The 12,549-nt window shown below is 45.1% G+C and overlaps 1 protein-coding gene across 1 annotated transcript; it reads right to left on the bottom strand.

The window, feature by feature from the left end:
* Nucleotides 1–3,190: 3,190 nt before the first annotated feature.
* LOC136426774 (neurensin-1-like) lies at nt 3,191–8,617 on the bottom strand. Its single transcript, XM_066415501.1, has 3 exons — nt 8,096–8,617; nt 5,451–5,963; nt 3,191–4,616 (listed from the first exon to the last, which is right to left on the bottom strand). Exons 1-3 carry the CDS (start codon nt 8,282–8,284, stop codon nt 4,455–4,457), a joined length of 864 nt encoding a protein of 287 aa, XP_066271598.1. The 5' UTR covers nt 8,285–8,617; the 3' UTR covers nt 3,191–4,454.
* Nucleotides 8,618–12,549: the final 3,932 nt, after the last annotated feature.

Here is a 12,549-nt window from a genome sequence, read left to right as displayed (position 1 = left end):
ATGCATGCATTTCCCATGGCTCCCATGGCTCTGTCTCTCTGTCTATCTGTCTCTCTGTCTGTCTGCCTCTGTCCCTCTCTGTCTGTCTCTGTCTGTCTGTCTGTCTGTCTGTCTGTCTGTCTGGAGGACTAACTACCAGCCCAATGTTAGAGCACTCTGTAAGTCGAACAATTGATCAAAATGAACGGAGGTCGATGTGAGCGGATATCTCGCCGGACTGCACCCAATTGTGATTTTTGTAAATGTCAATGTCTACAAACAAACGACGTGACCTCTACAATCAAAATGGCTGCACCAGAAATGTCACATTCACAGTTTCAGGTCCAAATTCGATACAACATAACTCTATTAGAAATCGCAGTGTTGCTACTGAATTCAACGTACAATGATTAAAATTCATTCTAAAGGAATTGCAGTGATTGCGCCCATTTGCGCATTTTGCCAATTGTGCCCACTTGTGGCATTGGCCAATGTCGAAAATTTCACAAATTCAGGCGACAATTTGGCGCCACGTGGATTACGCCACTTTGCGAAGGTCTTTCGCAATTTGGCGCAATTAGGTGCAGCCCAGTGAGATACCCGCTTATTCTAGGGAGCTTTCCTTGGTGCTGATTTGTTGGAGATTGTGTGTAGTCTTGCCATGAGGGCCATTCCACTCTTACATCATTCCATGTTCATGTTTACACGGCTATTTGTGAAAGGATTCCAGATGTTCAAAGTGTGTTGAGCGATATCAAGCATATATCTGCGCACCACTAAACACCCCCGCACACTTGTAGAAAAAAAATCATAGCTTAGTATGTGATTATATTCTTTTGTGTGCGGTGTTCTCTCCATGACTTGGGCGATAGCCAATTTTCTTGGATACTGCTTTGAAGTGTTCCGCCGACTTGAAACCTGTTTGCTCTGAAGCCCCGAAGGCTTGAATGTTTCAATCTCTACTTAGCGCCCCTTCGGGTGGTTTAGACGGTGTTATGTATTGCCGGTACATGAATTAGCACTCCTCGGAGCGCTGTGACAGAGAGATGTTGTTCTTCAGCTTCCATTTCGTGTCGCCGAGATGGTTCCTGCTGTATCCGCACACCGCGGGCGGCCAATCAACAACGTCTATACGGCAATCCTACCATCGAGCTTGGGAGGGAAAAAACACTCTCAGACTTAAACGGATAACGGGAGTGGTTGAGGCTATGCCACTTCTTCTGTTGTCCTCATGCCTTTTCTACTTTCAGCGTGTTTGCAGCGTGGTAGAAATAATGTCATTCTTGTTGCATCTGTATCCGCACCTATATAAACGGTATAACCTACCTATGATGAATCTACTTATGGCGTAACACATCATCTTCGCAGGCAAGCGACGCTGTAACAGCTGGTTACAAATACACTGAACGACTTGTCACACTTAATCTTTGCACATCTTGCTGTAAGCGTTGTTTAAAGCTTTCTATGATGATGCTCCTAAAGTATTTGATGGCAACGAGTTCGAATTTTTGAACCCAACAATCATGGGTTGATGATTCTGGTACTTGACTGTGTCTTTGTTCCTGCATCACTCAACCATCCCGTCACCTCACCAACAACGATCCTCCCCGGTCCATCCATGAACACTTTGCTTCCAGCTTTATTTGGAAAGGGAAGAGATCTAGAGCCCGGTTGCACGTTTGTCTCCACCAGCATCTACACTCGCTGACAAAATAGTCGAATAGGAAGAATGTGGACCGTTCCGGTCGAACACCATAAGCTGCGCCCGGCCCCGTGTTTGGCGGAGGTGTTCGAAATAGAAGAGGGGGTTCTATATGTTCCATATAGTGTTCGACGGGAACGGTCCATATTGTGGGGGAGTTTGGCCGCGATAGGGCATCATCTGACCGCGCAAGGTGAAATGTTACCCTTACAGCAAGCTCACTCTACTGGTCAATTTTTCACCCCATTTTTCCCGAATTCTATTCTCCTTAACTTCCATAATTCCTGGTGGAGGCTAGTTGTATGTCACGTCATTTACAAAAGGTAGATATAGACTTTCTTATAGGCTTTACTCTACTGGGTGTGGTGAAATGACTGTCAATATAATCTGTTTGTCTGTCGCATTTCACATGTATGTACGTACACGTGTGCGTCTGTTTTTCTGTCACATTTTCCGCCCACACACAAGACGAACGGAGAGTACGTCTCTTCTTGCCATTATGATAAAAGATTGCGGAATCCTTTCAAACAGAATGTAGAGTTACACTAAACCATAGAGTTAGTCATTTATACCCATGATGAAGGAAATAATTGACAGTCTCAAACCTACAATCCCATAATAATAAATATTTTTCGAAAAAGCACAGTACGTACTAGCTGTTTGTTTGTTTGTTGACCAATACTTCTCCTCTCCCGATAAAGAATAAAATAGATTCCCAAACAAAACAGACGCATATCTAGCATATCTGATATTTTTGTATTCAAGCAAAGGCCTACATGTATGTGCCCTAAATACAACATTGCAGGAACCATTATGTATCCAGAGGTTACAAATTACGATGCCTGAGTTTTGCGAGAAACTGTAATTGTTGACTCACATCACCAAATTTAAAAAAAGCCTAGATTCTGACGCCAATATATTTGAACAATGTATTATTACATGTGCGATATGATCACTTTATAGAATTCATATTACACAATTCAGATTAGACATGAGCTTTGATTAAAACTTTGCCAGACAACATCTATCATAAAAGGTCGTTCAATGATTTTATCGCATGTAAGCACACATAGAATCAATTAAGATACTCCAAACAACAAAATTAACAATCAGCAGATAATGAACGATTCAATTCGACTCTGCCATACACCAAGATTTCTTGGTGTTCTTATAGCTCAATGGGCAGCAGCATTACAGTTGAGCTCCTAAATCCTGGGAAGGCCATCTCGGTTGGGGCTTCACTCGTCTTTTAGAAGGGAAGTAAAATGGGGGTTCCATGTTCGAGGAGATGCCTCAAGCACGTTAAAGGGGAAGGGCTAGCAACCTCTCCCTGTAAAAATACACCTTACTACAGAAACAGCAAGGAAACCTGCTGCCCTATGTTACTCTAGGCACTACAAGGTGAACAACAACAAGAACAACATACACTAAGGTTTTGGATTTGAAAAAGATAGATACATTACATGTACATGGTGCAGCACTAAGTAGAAATTGATTCATTTTCCCCCATTGAATCACTTTGTTGCAGCGTCTGTCAAGACACTCGTAAACGCACTACATATAGCCTCCATCGCTACTTCACATCTGCGCTTTGGCACTCAGTGAGACGTGAACGTTACACTCTTACAACTGAAAATAGATCTCGTCCCTCTCGAAACCAGGTGCAATTCAATGTCGAGCTGAATTGGACGAATTTCTGTCAAGGTTGACTGATTTTTAATGATGGAAAGGGGCTTCGCCGCGATGCACAGATTTGGTTGGGAGAAACCGCGGGAATAGTTTATGTTATACATCGAGGCATGTGATAGAAACTCAGCGCACGTACTAGCTTGAGTACGACAGAAGTACAACAAAATGAGTATTGTCAACGAGGATTTGCCACAGATCTTAAGCATATAAAAATACATGTCACTGAGTCACAAAACATTCTTCCAGCACCCTTCAGCACTGCTGGCATGTCTGAACGTGTGATGCATGGAATATTGTCAAGACGGAATTTGGATATTTATTCTACTTCGAATTCTGTAGTCTACAAGTACGTACATGTAGGAAAAAAGACAACGCCTCGAGCACGTCAAGGGGGGAAGGGCTTGTAACCCCTCCAAGTAAAAATATACCCTGCTTCTTCAACAGCAAGGAAACCTGCTGACCTATGTGCCACTAGGTATTAACATCTACTAACATAATTTCAGCAGGGTACAAAATTCCGCAACCCTGAAAAGATACGTTGAAACAGGTCTCCAACCCAACGTCCCCCGGTATGATGCACTCCTGTATATGTAAACTATACATACCTAGGCCGGGAGTTTTGGACTAGAGATCTGTCAAATACACTGTTTATCAAAGTGACGGGTTTATGTAACCCGGCGGATTCATGTTAATTGAGGCTACATGGGTCTGAAGGAACAAACGAACTTCCCGTGTAATGCTTCGGTCCCAATTGCCCGTCGGGAGTGTCGTTCCCAGTCGGGCCATGAAGCCACAAGTTTGCCTGCCGGGTACAGGGGGAGGGGACCTCCCGATGTTCGCACGATTAGCTCACGGCGTCTATTTGTTGCCGGGTGCCGCGTTGAATTTCAGTCCGACTTAAATTGATCCGGGGGCCCGGCCGGGCACAAAAGTAGCCCGGCAGTCGCAGGGTGTCCCGCGGGGCCACGTAGGGGTCACGCCCGAAAACAGTCCGTGAACTACCCGACCGGGCCCCTTTTTCCAATTGGGACCGAAGCATAACTATCAAATAAAGGTTGACCTTCGCGACTTTCTCCTCACTAAGCTAGGGTGACTCCGAGGTGCTCGTTGTCGGTTCTGCGCCCTCGGTCGGCCCCAGGGCTCGCCTCTCGGGCTGCACGTTCTGTACCTGCTCGGTCAGGGGGATCCCCTCCACCGCTGCCATGTGGCTCGGCCCCACGCCGCCGTCACCTGTACTGATACGCTCCTGTAGTAAAGGAAACGGAAAGATGTGCGACATGCCGATGGATAGGAAGACGTACAAAGAGGCGAAGAACTAACACCTCCGTGAGTTTCTCGCATGGCTTGTTTAATTGTGAGATTTGATCCATGTATACCTTAATGTTGGAAGAAAGTTTTGCATTGTACGTTGTTTGATTGTGGTTCATCAACTATACAAAAAAAGGGGTATTGACTAACATAACATGATATCTAACATGTTAACCTCGAAAACACCGCGAAAACACAGACAAACAGACAAACCGAAAACAATACCTGCCGGCGAGTTAGTAGCCTATTATTATTATATTCCATTGACCCCGCGACCTGGAATGTCTGTTACTTCCTGACATTCCTGCAAGCAAGTCTGACCTTGGAAGTGAAACCATCTTCCCACTCACTTCCTGCCACTCGACCGATAATGTATCAAAATAACAAGGAGCACACACGAATATGACAAACAGACACGCCGAAAACAAAGCATCTGTACACAGGCAAATAAAGAGCGAGGAAAGAGAGAATGAATGAATGAATGAATGAATGAATGAATGAATGAATGAAAGAAATTTGAAGGAAGGAAGGATGGAAGGAAGGAAGGAAGGAAGGAAGGAAGGAAGGAAGGAAGGAAGGAAGGAAGGAAGGAAGGAAGGAAGGAAGGAAGGAAGGAAGGAAGGAAGGAAGGAAGGAAGGAAGGAAGGAAGGAAGGAAGGAAGGAAGGAAGGAAGGAAGGAAGGAAGGAAGGAAGGAAGGAAGGAAGGAAGGAAGGAAAAGACTGACTTCTGGTCAGAAGCATTGCATTATTACAGTTGTTATATTCACTCACCTTGAAGTTTTCCTGCATCATCAGCTCTTTCTCCATGTACCCGTGCAGGAAGCTGGGGACCAGGAGAGAGAAGGCGACGGCCAGGCTCCCCGCACAGAGCAGTATCAGGCCTGCTACCTTACAGGCGTCCAGTTTGTAGTTCAAGTCCGTCGCTACGGAGTCCACCACGGGCACCCCTCCGAGATACCCCACCAGCTCGCGCCGCGGAGGCACCAGGTAGCCCGCCATGAGCGCCACGGCTCCGAACGCCATCAGACTGAACCCACACACCATCGCCACCTTCCACCAGATGTAGGTAGACCTCCTCGGCTTGGGGTTGATCAGGTAGCGGAAGTCGTCGGACAGGTAGGGGTTGTCGTACGGGTGGGAGTCCAGGCTGTTCCGGCGGATTCCCGCGCAATCCTCGTAGAACTGGTGCAGGTAGGAGCGGACCCCGAACTGCGGGGGGCACGACGAGCTGGACGGAAGGCCGTTGTCGTCCATCTCCGAATCCTCGCTCACACTCTCCAACTTCTGCAAAGAGAACACACTGTCAATGGAGCTGGATAAATCGACTCTTTGTACATAACCAAATGTTGCATTCCACCAACGTTTCGATGACCATCTGTCACCTTCCTTTAGAGCAATTCTGACTGGTTCACATTGCACTATCTTTTTATTCAGTGACTTACCAACCTCATGAAACTATACACGGATGTCAATGGAGCTGTTTGTCATGTCAAAATCAGCCAAAACACCCATCACGGAGCCTGGTAAGGAGTTTACAAAGAACATTATTTTGGGATACAAACCCTTTATGGTCAAAAACATTCAATTTCTCGATCCTGCCGTTATCATCTACATAATAGAATTTCTTAGGCTTACGTGATTGACGCTGTCGTCCATGAGAGTATACATTTACGTTCTTTCAAGTTGGATTTGGAGGAAAATACTAAAGATATATCTAGATTCAGGTGATCGTTGTTAAACTTGTAGTGCTAGTGCCTAGTGGCACATAGGTTTCTGTAGCAGGATCTATTTCTACAGGGAGAGGTTACTAACCCTTCCCCTTTAACGTGCTCGAGGAACCTCCTCGAACACGGGACTCCCGTTTTACGTCCCTTACAAATTGACGAACGACGGGTGCCCCCCAAACCGAGATGCCCTTCCCTGGATTTGAACCGGGGTCTCTCATTTAACCAACTAATTGGAACCAGGAGCACAACTGTAAGGCTGCTACCAGTTGCGCTACAGGGACATCCCTGATTCGGGTAATAAATCCATTCATAACGAACGCTCAACCAAAGGTCATTAAGGTTATTGTGAGTCAGAGTGGACCGTGGTCTTTATCATAAGTAGGGACAACATATAAACACGCACGATTGACCTTATGCAGAAGCTTTTGAAATGTTGGCAGGATACATATACCAAATGTATTCATGTAAGATACATAACATGTTGAAAATATCGAGTGCTGTTGTAAGATGTACTTGATATGCTTCTAATTTCGCATAAGATTTGATGTGTTTGAACGCGCCTACATAAATACGGACATTTCGAAACAGCTTATCAAATTTATGTTGAATACATATCGTTGATACATGTTTGCGATTCAATATTTGTTGACATCGCAAGGCAAACCAGCACGGCAAAGATATGTGTTATGAAGTATTTCTTTTCGACACTTAATGTCTTAGAGTGTTGTGCGGGAAATGGGGTCATAACATAATGATAGGTGTCCTTTCAGCCGTCTCAACACCGTGATCACACGTGCAATTTCTGATCTGACGTCTTAAGTCGAACTAGGTACAGATACACGTGACGCATTGTCACATGCACGAAATTCACTTCAGGTCATATCCAACAGGCATACTTATCAAAGTCGATTCTCTATCCAAATCATAAACAGTCTTAAATCTAGGAGAAGTGTAAGATTAAAAAAAGATGTTTGAAGAAATCGTTAGTTGATAGCATACTAATAAAGATGATGGTCGTCAAAGGTCAATTTGTTACCACGCAAAATATTCACGTCACAAAAAACAGGAATGTACTTAAAAGTCGGATAAACATCGTGCATATGTTAGGTGGAGTCATGATTAGATATGTACCATTCCTGTCTGTATCAGCTTCTTCGTCTTCACATCTCGCATTCTTTTTCGGTGTCTTATTCAATGCGCCATTCCTACTCCGAGCTCCTTATCCTAACGCTCACACATCGCCATAAATCATCATTTTCAAACCTTTCTTACATAGTTGCTATATACTTCTGGAATATCGATAGCCACAACAAATCGTGCTTAAACTTCAATCCCTTCCACCAACGAGTATTCCTGATGCCATGATATGTCGTCAGTATGGATTCATTTTGTATACATGTATTCCCTCCATGTACTGCAAATCTATCCAACATCCTACACACGCACATGAAGATGTCTGCGAGTGTATCTTTATGCAATACTAGTAGCTGTGTATGATGTTGTCAGCATTTTAAGAAGATTTCGAACCAGAAAGGACCTCTATTATCTAAACCCTGATGCCCTGATTATATCAATCTCTCTCCGGCACCCGTTATTATTTACAGACCAAAGCTAAGAAGGCGCGAAGCACATCTATTCAACAGGTCGCAGTACGAAAAAGGCCTCGGTCAGAGTGTCTCTTTTGCTCACCTGGTTGGCAAAGGCGTCGCGGAGCCGGGCACACGAGCTTTTTCTGCGAGCCCTGCCGGTAGGGGCATCCGCTGAGTTGAGTTGCCACGTCCGTAAGGCCTCCACCAGCTCTGCGGGCTGCACAGGACCGGCGTTGTACTCCGGCGGCTTGTCGGGTCTGGGCGGTGCGTAGGCGTAGCTGGCGTCCATAGTTCCTCGTGCCCGCTCTAAGACGACATTACAGGGTGACGTACGTACACAAGCCTCCAGCTGCGCGATTTTCAGCCGAGGTCTTTCCTTTTTTGCCACTGCATGTATCTTGTTTCAGGCTGGAATGGCTGACTGATCCGCGCAGTATATGCCGCTGGTTTCTTCCGCTCGCCTTGTTAAATTGCGAGGGCAGCTTTTAGAGTCGGGAAATATGCAAATCCTCCCTCGAGGTGATAAAAGCTTTTGGAGTAACAGAAACGGCGCTAAGGGAGGAATTGCGTAAAGGGGTAATTAAAAGTCTAGTCTTACCCTTCCTGAAATTCCCCCAACGCCTGGAGTCGACCGTTTATCAGCGTTCAATTCAATGCAATTTGTCACAGCTTACGTGCAGTGACCCGTGAACACGGCGCACTATATCATGTGAAATAGATAACGCGGTTGAAGATGAGAAATTGAATATCGGATCTCACAGTGTCCTCAATCGCGCCCTCACTACAATCGTACATATACGAGGGGCAGTCAAAAAGTAATATTCATCAAATGAGTCGAAATTTAGCTATGATAACAGGCTCAAATTTTCATCAAATGATTTGGCACAATTGTAAAGGCACATCTTGATCTGTTAGAAGTTCTGAGAGATGAAACATGGCATGTAGTCTATAGAGACGTGTGCCCTCATACGGATGTAATTTCAGCTTCTTACAGTAATTGAAAGTGGGTCAGAGGTACTTATCTCTACATCTGACTTTCAAAGGTGCGGTCATCTTCCCGGTCATAACACGTAAAAAAATAATGATGCCGTGGGCGTTTTGGTGGCAGGTGTTCCGGTTGCAAGGTTGTGTATGCATTTGCACCCCTCCATTCCCATCGTAATTCGTTAGGACCTTTAAAGCTTGTAGCGCCTAGTGGCACATGTGGAAGCAACTTCCCTTGTTAGCAGGGTGTATTTTTACAGGGAGGGGTTGCTAGCCCTTCTTCTTCAACGTGCTCTATGCGCCTCCTCGAACACGGAACCCCGATTTTGCGTCACTTCTGAAAGACGGCTGCAGCACCAGCCGAGGCGTCCTGTGCCAGGATTTGAACCGGATTCTTCCAGTTACCAACTAATTGGAACCAGGAGCTCATCTAGGAGGCTGCTACTAGTTGAACCACAGGGACGTCCTTTCCCGTCGCAATACTCTTCCACAATCCCTGGTTGTCAGTATTCATCGCTCATTTTTTCTTCGCTCCCCCAAACAGTCGTTTGCTGAGAAGGCTGCCAGAATGAAAAAGCTTAACAGCATATGCATGATTCGGTATATGTCGTGCACTCCAAAATCTGTATCTGTATCTATATAGCCGGTATAACTGCAATTAGGCGTAACACACCAGCTTCGCAGGCACGCGGCGCGACAGCAGCTGGTTATATTACACAGAACGGTCTGTTACACCTAGTCTTAAAGAATGACGCGCGCACAACAACGTCTAACCTTTACGAAAGCTTGGTGCCCTGGCTTTCTTGACCTTTTACAATTAACGGCCAGGTCTTTGTCTGGGCATAGTCTATATGATTAGAACCCCAGGGGAAGCTGACGGAAATAAGAACGGTTTCAACAGGTGTTAGCAGTATTCTCCCTTGGCGCCGAGTAGGCTAGCGTTGTTTTAGTTTCCATTCGGTCAGTTTGTTTTCAGATTTGGCAAGTCTCCCATTACAGTTCAGCGAGGCCGAGGAAGCAATCGTCTGCTTATTCCCTGAAGCCCAAATGATGAATAGAATTGTAGAACCGCCGTCAAGTCGCAGTCAAGGGCTCTCGGTTTGATATATATAAGGGTTGCATGCAGAATTGAAATACTCATTTTAGTGCGTTTTTTGTACGTCTCCCATTACAGTTCAGTGAGGAAGAAATCGTGTACTTATTTCCCTATGATGAATTGTAGAAGTGCCGCAAAGCCGCAGTCGAGGGCTCTCAGTTTAATGTATACGGGTTGCATGCAGAATCGAAAGACTCATCTTGATGCTGTTTTTTTGTTGTTGCAAGTCTCCCATTACAGTTCAATGAGGAAGCAATCGTCTGCTTATTCCCTGAAGCCCAGATGAAAGATAGAATTGTAGAAAAGCCGTCAAGTCGAAGTAGAGGGCTCTCAGTTTGATTCATATAAGGGTTGCATGCAGAATCGAAAGACTCATTTTAGTGCGTTTTTTGTACGTCTCCCATTACAGTTCAGTGAGGAAGAAATCGTGTACTTATTTCCTAAAGGTCAATGATGAATTGTAGAAAAGCCGCAAAGTCGCAGTCAAGGGCTCTCAGTTCGATATATATACGGGTGGCATACAGAATCGTAAGACGTCATCATCGTGCATTTGTTTTTGTACGTCTCCCATTACAGTTCAGTGAGGAAGAAATCGTGTACTTATTTCCTAAAGGCCAATGATAAATTGTAGAAGCGCCGCAAAGCCGCAGTCGAGGGCTCTCAGTTTAATGTATACGGGCTACATGCAGAATCGAAAGACTCATCTTGGTGCGTTTTTTGTTGTTGTTGCAAGTCTCCCATTACAGTTCAATGGGGAAGCAATCGTACACTTATTTCCTATAGCCCAAATGATAGACAGAATTGTAGAAAAGCCGTCAAGTCGAAGTTGAAGGTTCTCAGTTTGATATGTATATGGGCTGCATACGTAATGGACCGTCATGTCTAATGCTCTTCAGTACAGCTTCGTAGACTGTTCGGGGAAAGCAAATATGCTCTTCTCATCACTAAGGAAGTCATCGACCCTTTTAGCCTAGCACTTCTGATCTTGTGATTGTTGAAAAGGTCGACTTGATTTTCATTCATGTTTGCACAATGCTATCCTCCTTCGGAGACTTCCTAGAAAGGCGGCGTATATATTTGGGGGGGGGGGGGTGACGCGATTTCTTACACGGGCCAAGGGAGTTATGTCGCCGAGGGACGACGGATAGAAAGGGGGTCGTCCCTCGGCAACATAACTCCCTTGGCCCGTGTAAGAAATCGCGTCACCCCCCCCCCCCCAATATATACGCCGCCTTTCTAGGAAGTCTGCGAAGGAGGCTAGCACAATGTGCAGATCCATCATGCACGACGCCAGCTGTAATGTAAGCACCATGGACAGATGCTGTCAAGTCGGGTTAACGTAAATAGGCTCCTCGTTAATGGAGGAGAATGTTTTAGACGTTAAATGAAAGCGTTTGTGGCGTGTGTGATGAATGAAAGATGGGTAAGTGTGCGGGGAGATATCTCCATCTGTCAGTTCAAGCAACATTCACTAACCCACACATCAAAAACAATATCTTATTTGATAAGAAAATGAACGTTTCTAGCTTCAGGGACTGTGTACCCTGGAGCTTTGGGCTTATCTTAAGTAATGAGTCTGAAGAGAAAGGTAAATAGAACGTAAAAACATTCCCATCACTGGGGTCGCCGTTTCTATGGGGACAGGATCGGGGAAGGCATAGATGTCTGAGAGAAAGGTAAACAGAGAAATGCACACATTGCCGGAGTCCTAGATTTCTTGCTATTCATCCCCAAGGGAGTGCGGTACAGTATTGTACATACGTGTCTAACCATGTGTTTTCTATGTGCTGTCTTCTATTACATTTATAAAAATGATCATGCCACGAAAGGTCCCTAGTTCATAGACTTTGGTCCAAGAACACTTCTGCATCAGTGAATGCGCAGAGAATACATGTGACTTTCCACAGAGGTTCTAGCTGTTTCAAGAGTAGTGAAGGATACGGGTGTGCTGATCCAGCTTTTTTTCTTTCTTTAACCAAGGAGGTTTAAATCTTCAACATTCAATGTGCTGAATGTTTGAAAATTAGTGTTGCAATTGGCTACGGGCAACTATTAACAACACGGAAGATTAAAGAAAGGAACGCTTGGCACACCAATTGTTGCTATTGTGAGATTTGTTGGCCCTTAGCCTGATTTGATCGAGATCGGTCTTAAAAGACAGCCTGCGTATTTAGCGGTACGCGGTATTGTACTGGCTTACTTCCACTTCCTGTGTTTTCGCTCCCCACGGCGGCAGTGCTTATTATGATATAGAGCCCACGCACAGACATCAGAAGGACGCCATTACACGAAGAGCCATACATGTACCTACGCAGCTGCTTTGCTTTGAGATAATTGAACCTGGTATTATTGTTGAAAAACCGTGGGAGGTTCTGACATTTGTAGTACTTAAGATCAGGGCAGAAGCACAGCCAGTGGGAATTACTAAGCCCACTTTAACCGTAACCTTATGCATCGTGCAACCCTGCTTTGAC

Source organism: Branchiostoma lanceolatum, chromosome 2 (genome assembly GCF_035083965.1).
Source record: "Branchiostoma lanceolatum isolate klBraLanc5 chromosome 2, klBraLanc5.hap2, whole genome shotgun sequence".
Taxonomy (NCBI): domain Eukaryota; kingdom Metazoa; phylum Chordata; class Leptocardii; order Amphioxiformes; family Branchiostomatidae; genus Branchiostoma; species Branchiostoma lanceolatum.
Note: the sequence above shows the minus strand (reverse complement) of the source record. Positions and strands in the feature narration are given on the sequence as shown.

Bases quoted from the DNA above. Each gene is read 5' to 3' on its own strand.
- LOC136426774 (XM_066415501.1), bottom strand. From the start codon at position 8,284: ATGGACGCCAGCTACGCCTACGCACCGCCCAGACCCGACAAGCCGCCG. The intron at 5,964-8,095 runs GTGAGCAAAAGA...TTCTCTTTGCAG, and splicing joins GCGACGCCTTTGCCAACCAG to AAGTTGGAGAGTGTGAGCGA. The intron at 4,617-5,450 runs GTGAGTGAATAT...CCTTTACTACAG, and splicing joins TGATGCAGGAAAACTTCAAG to GAGCGTATCAGTACAGGTGA.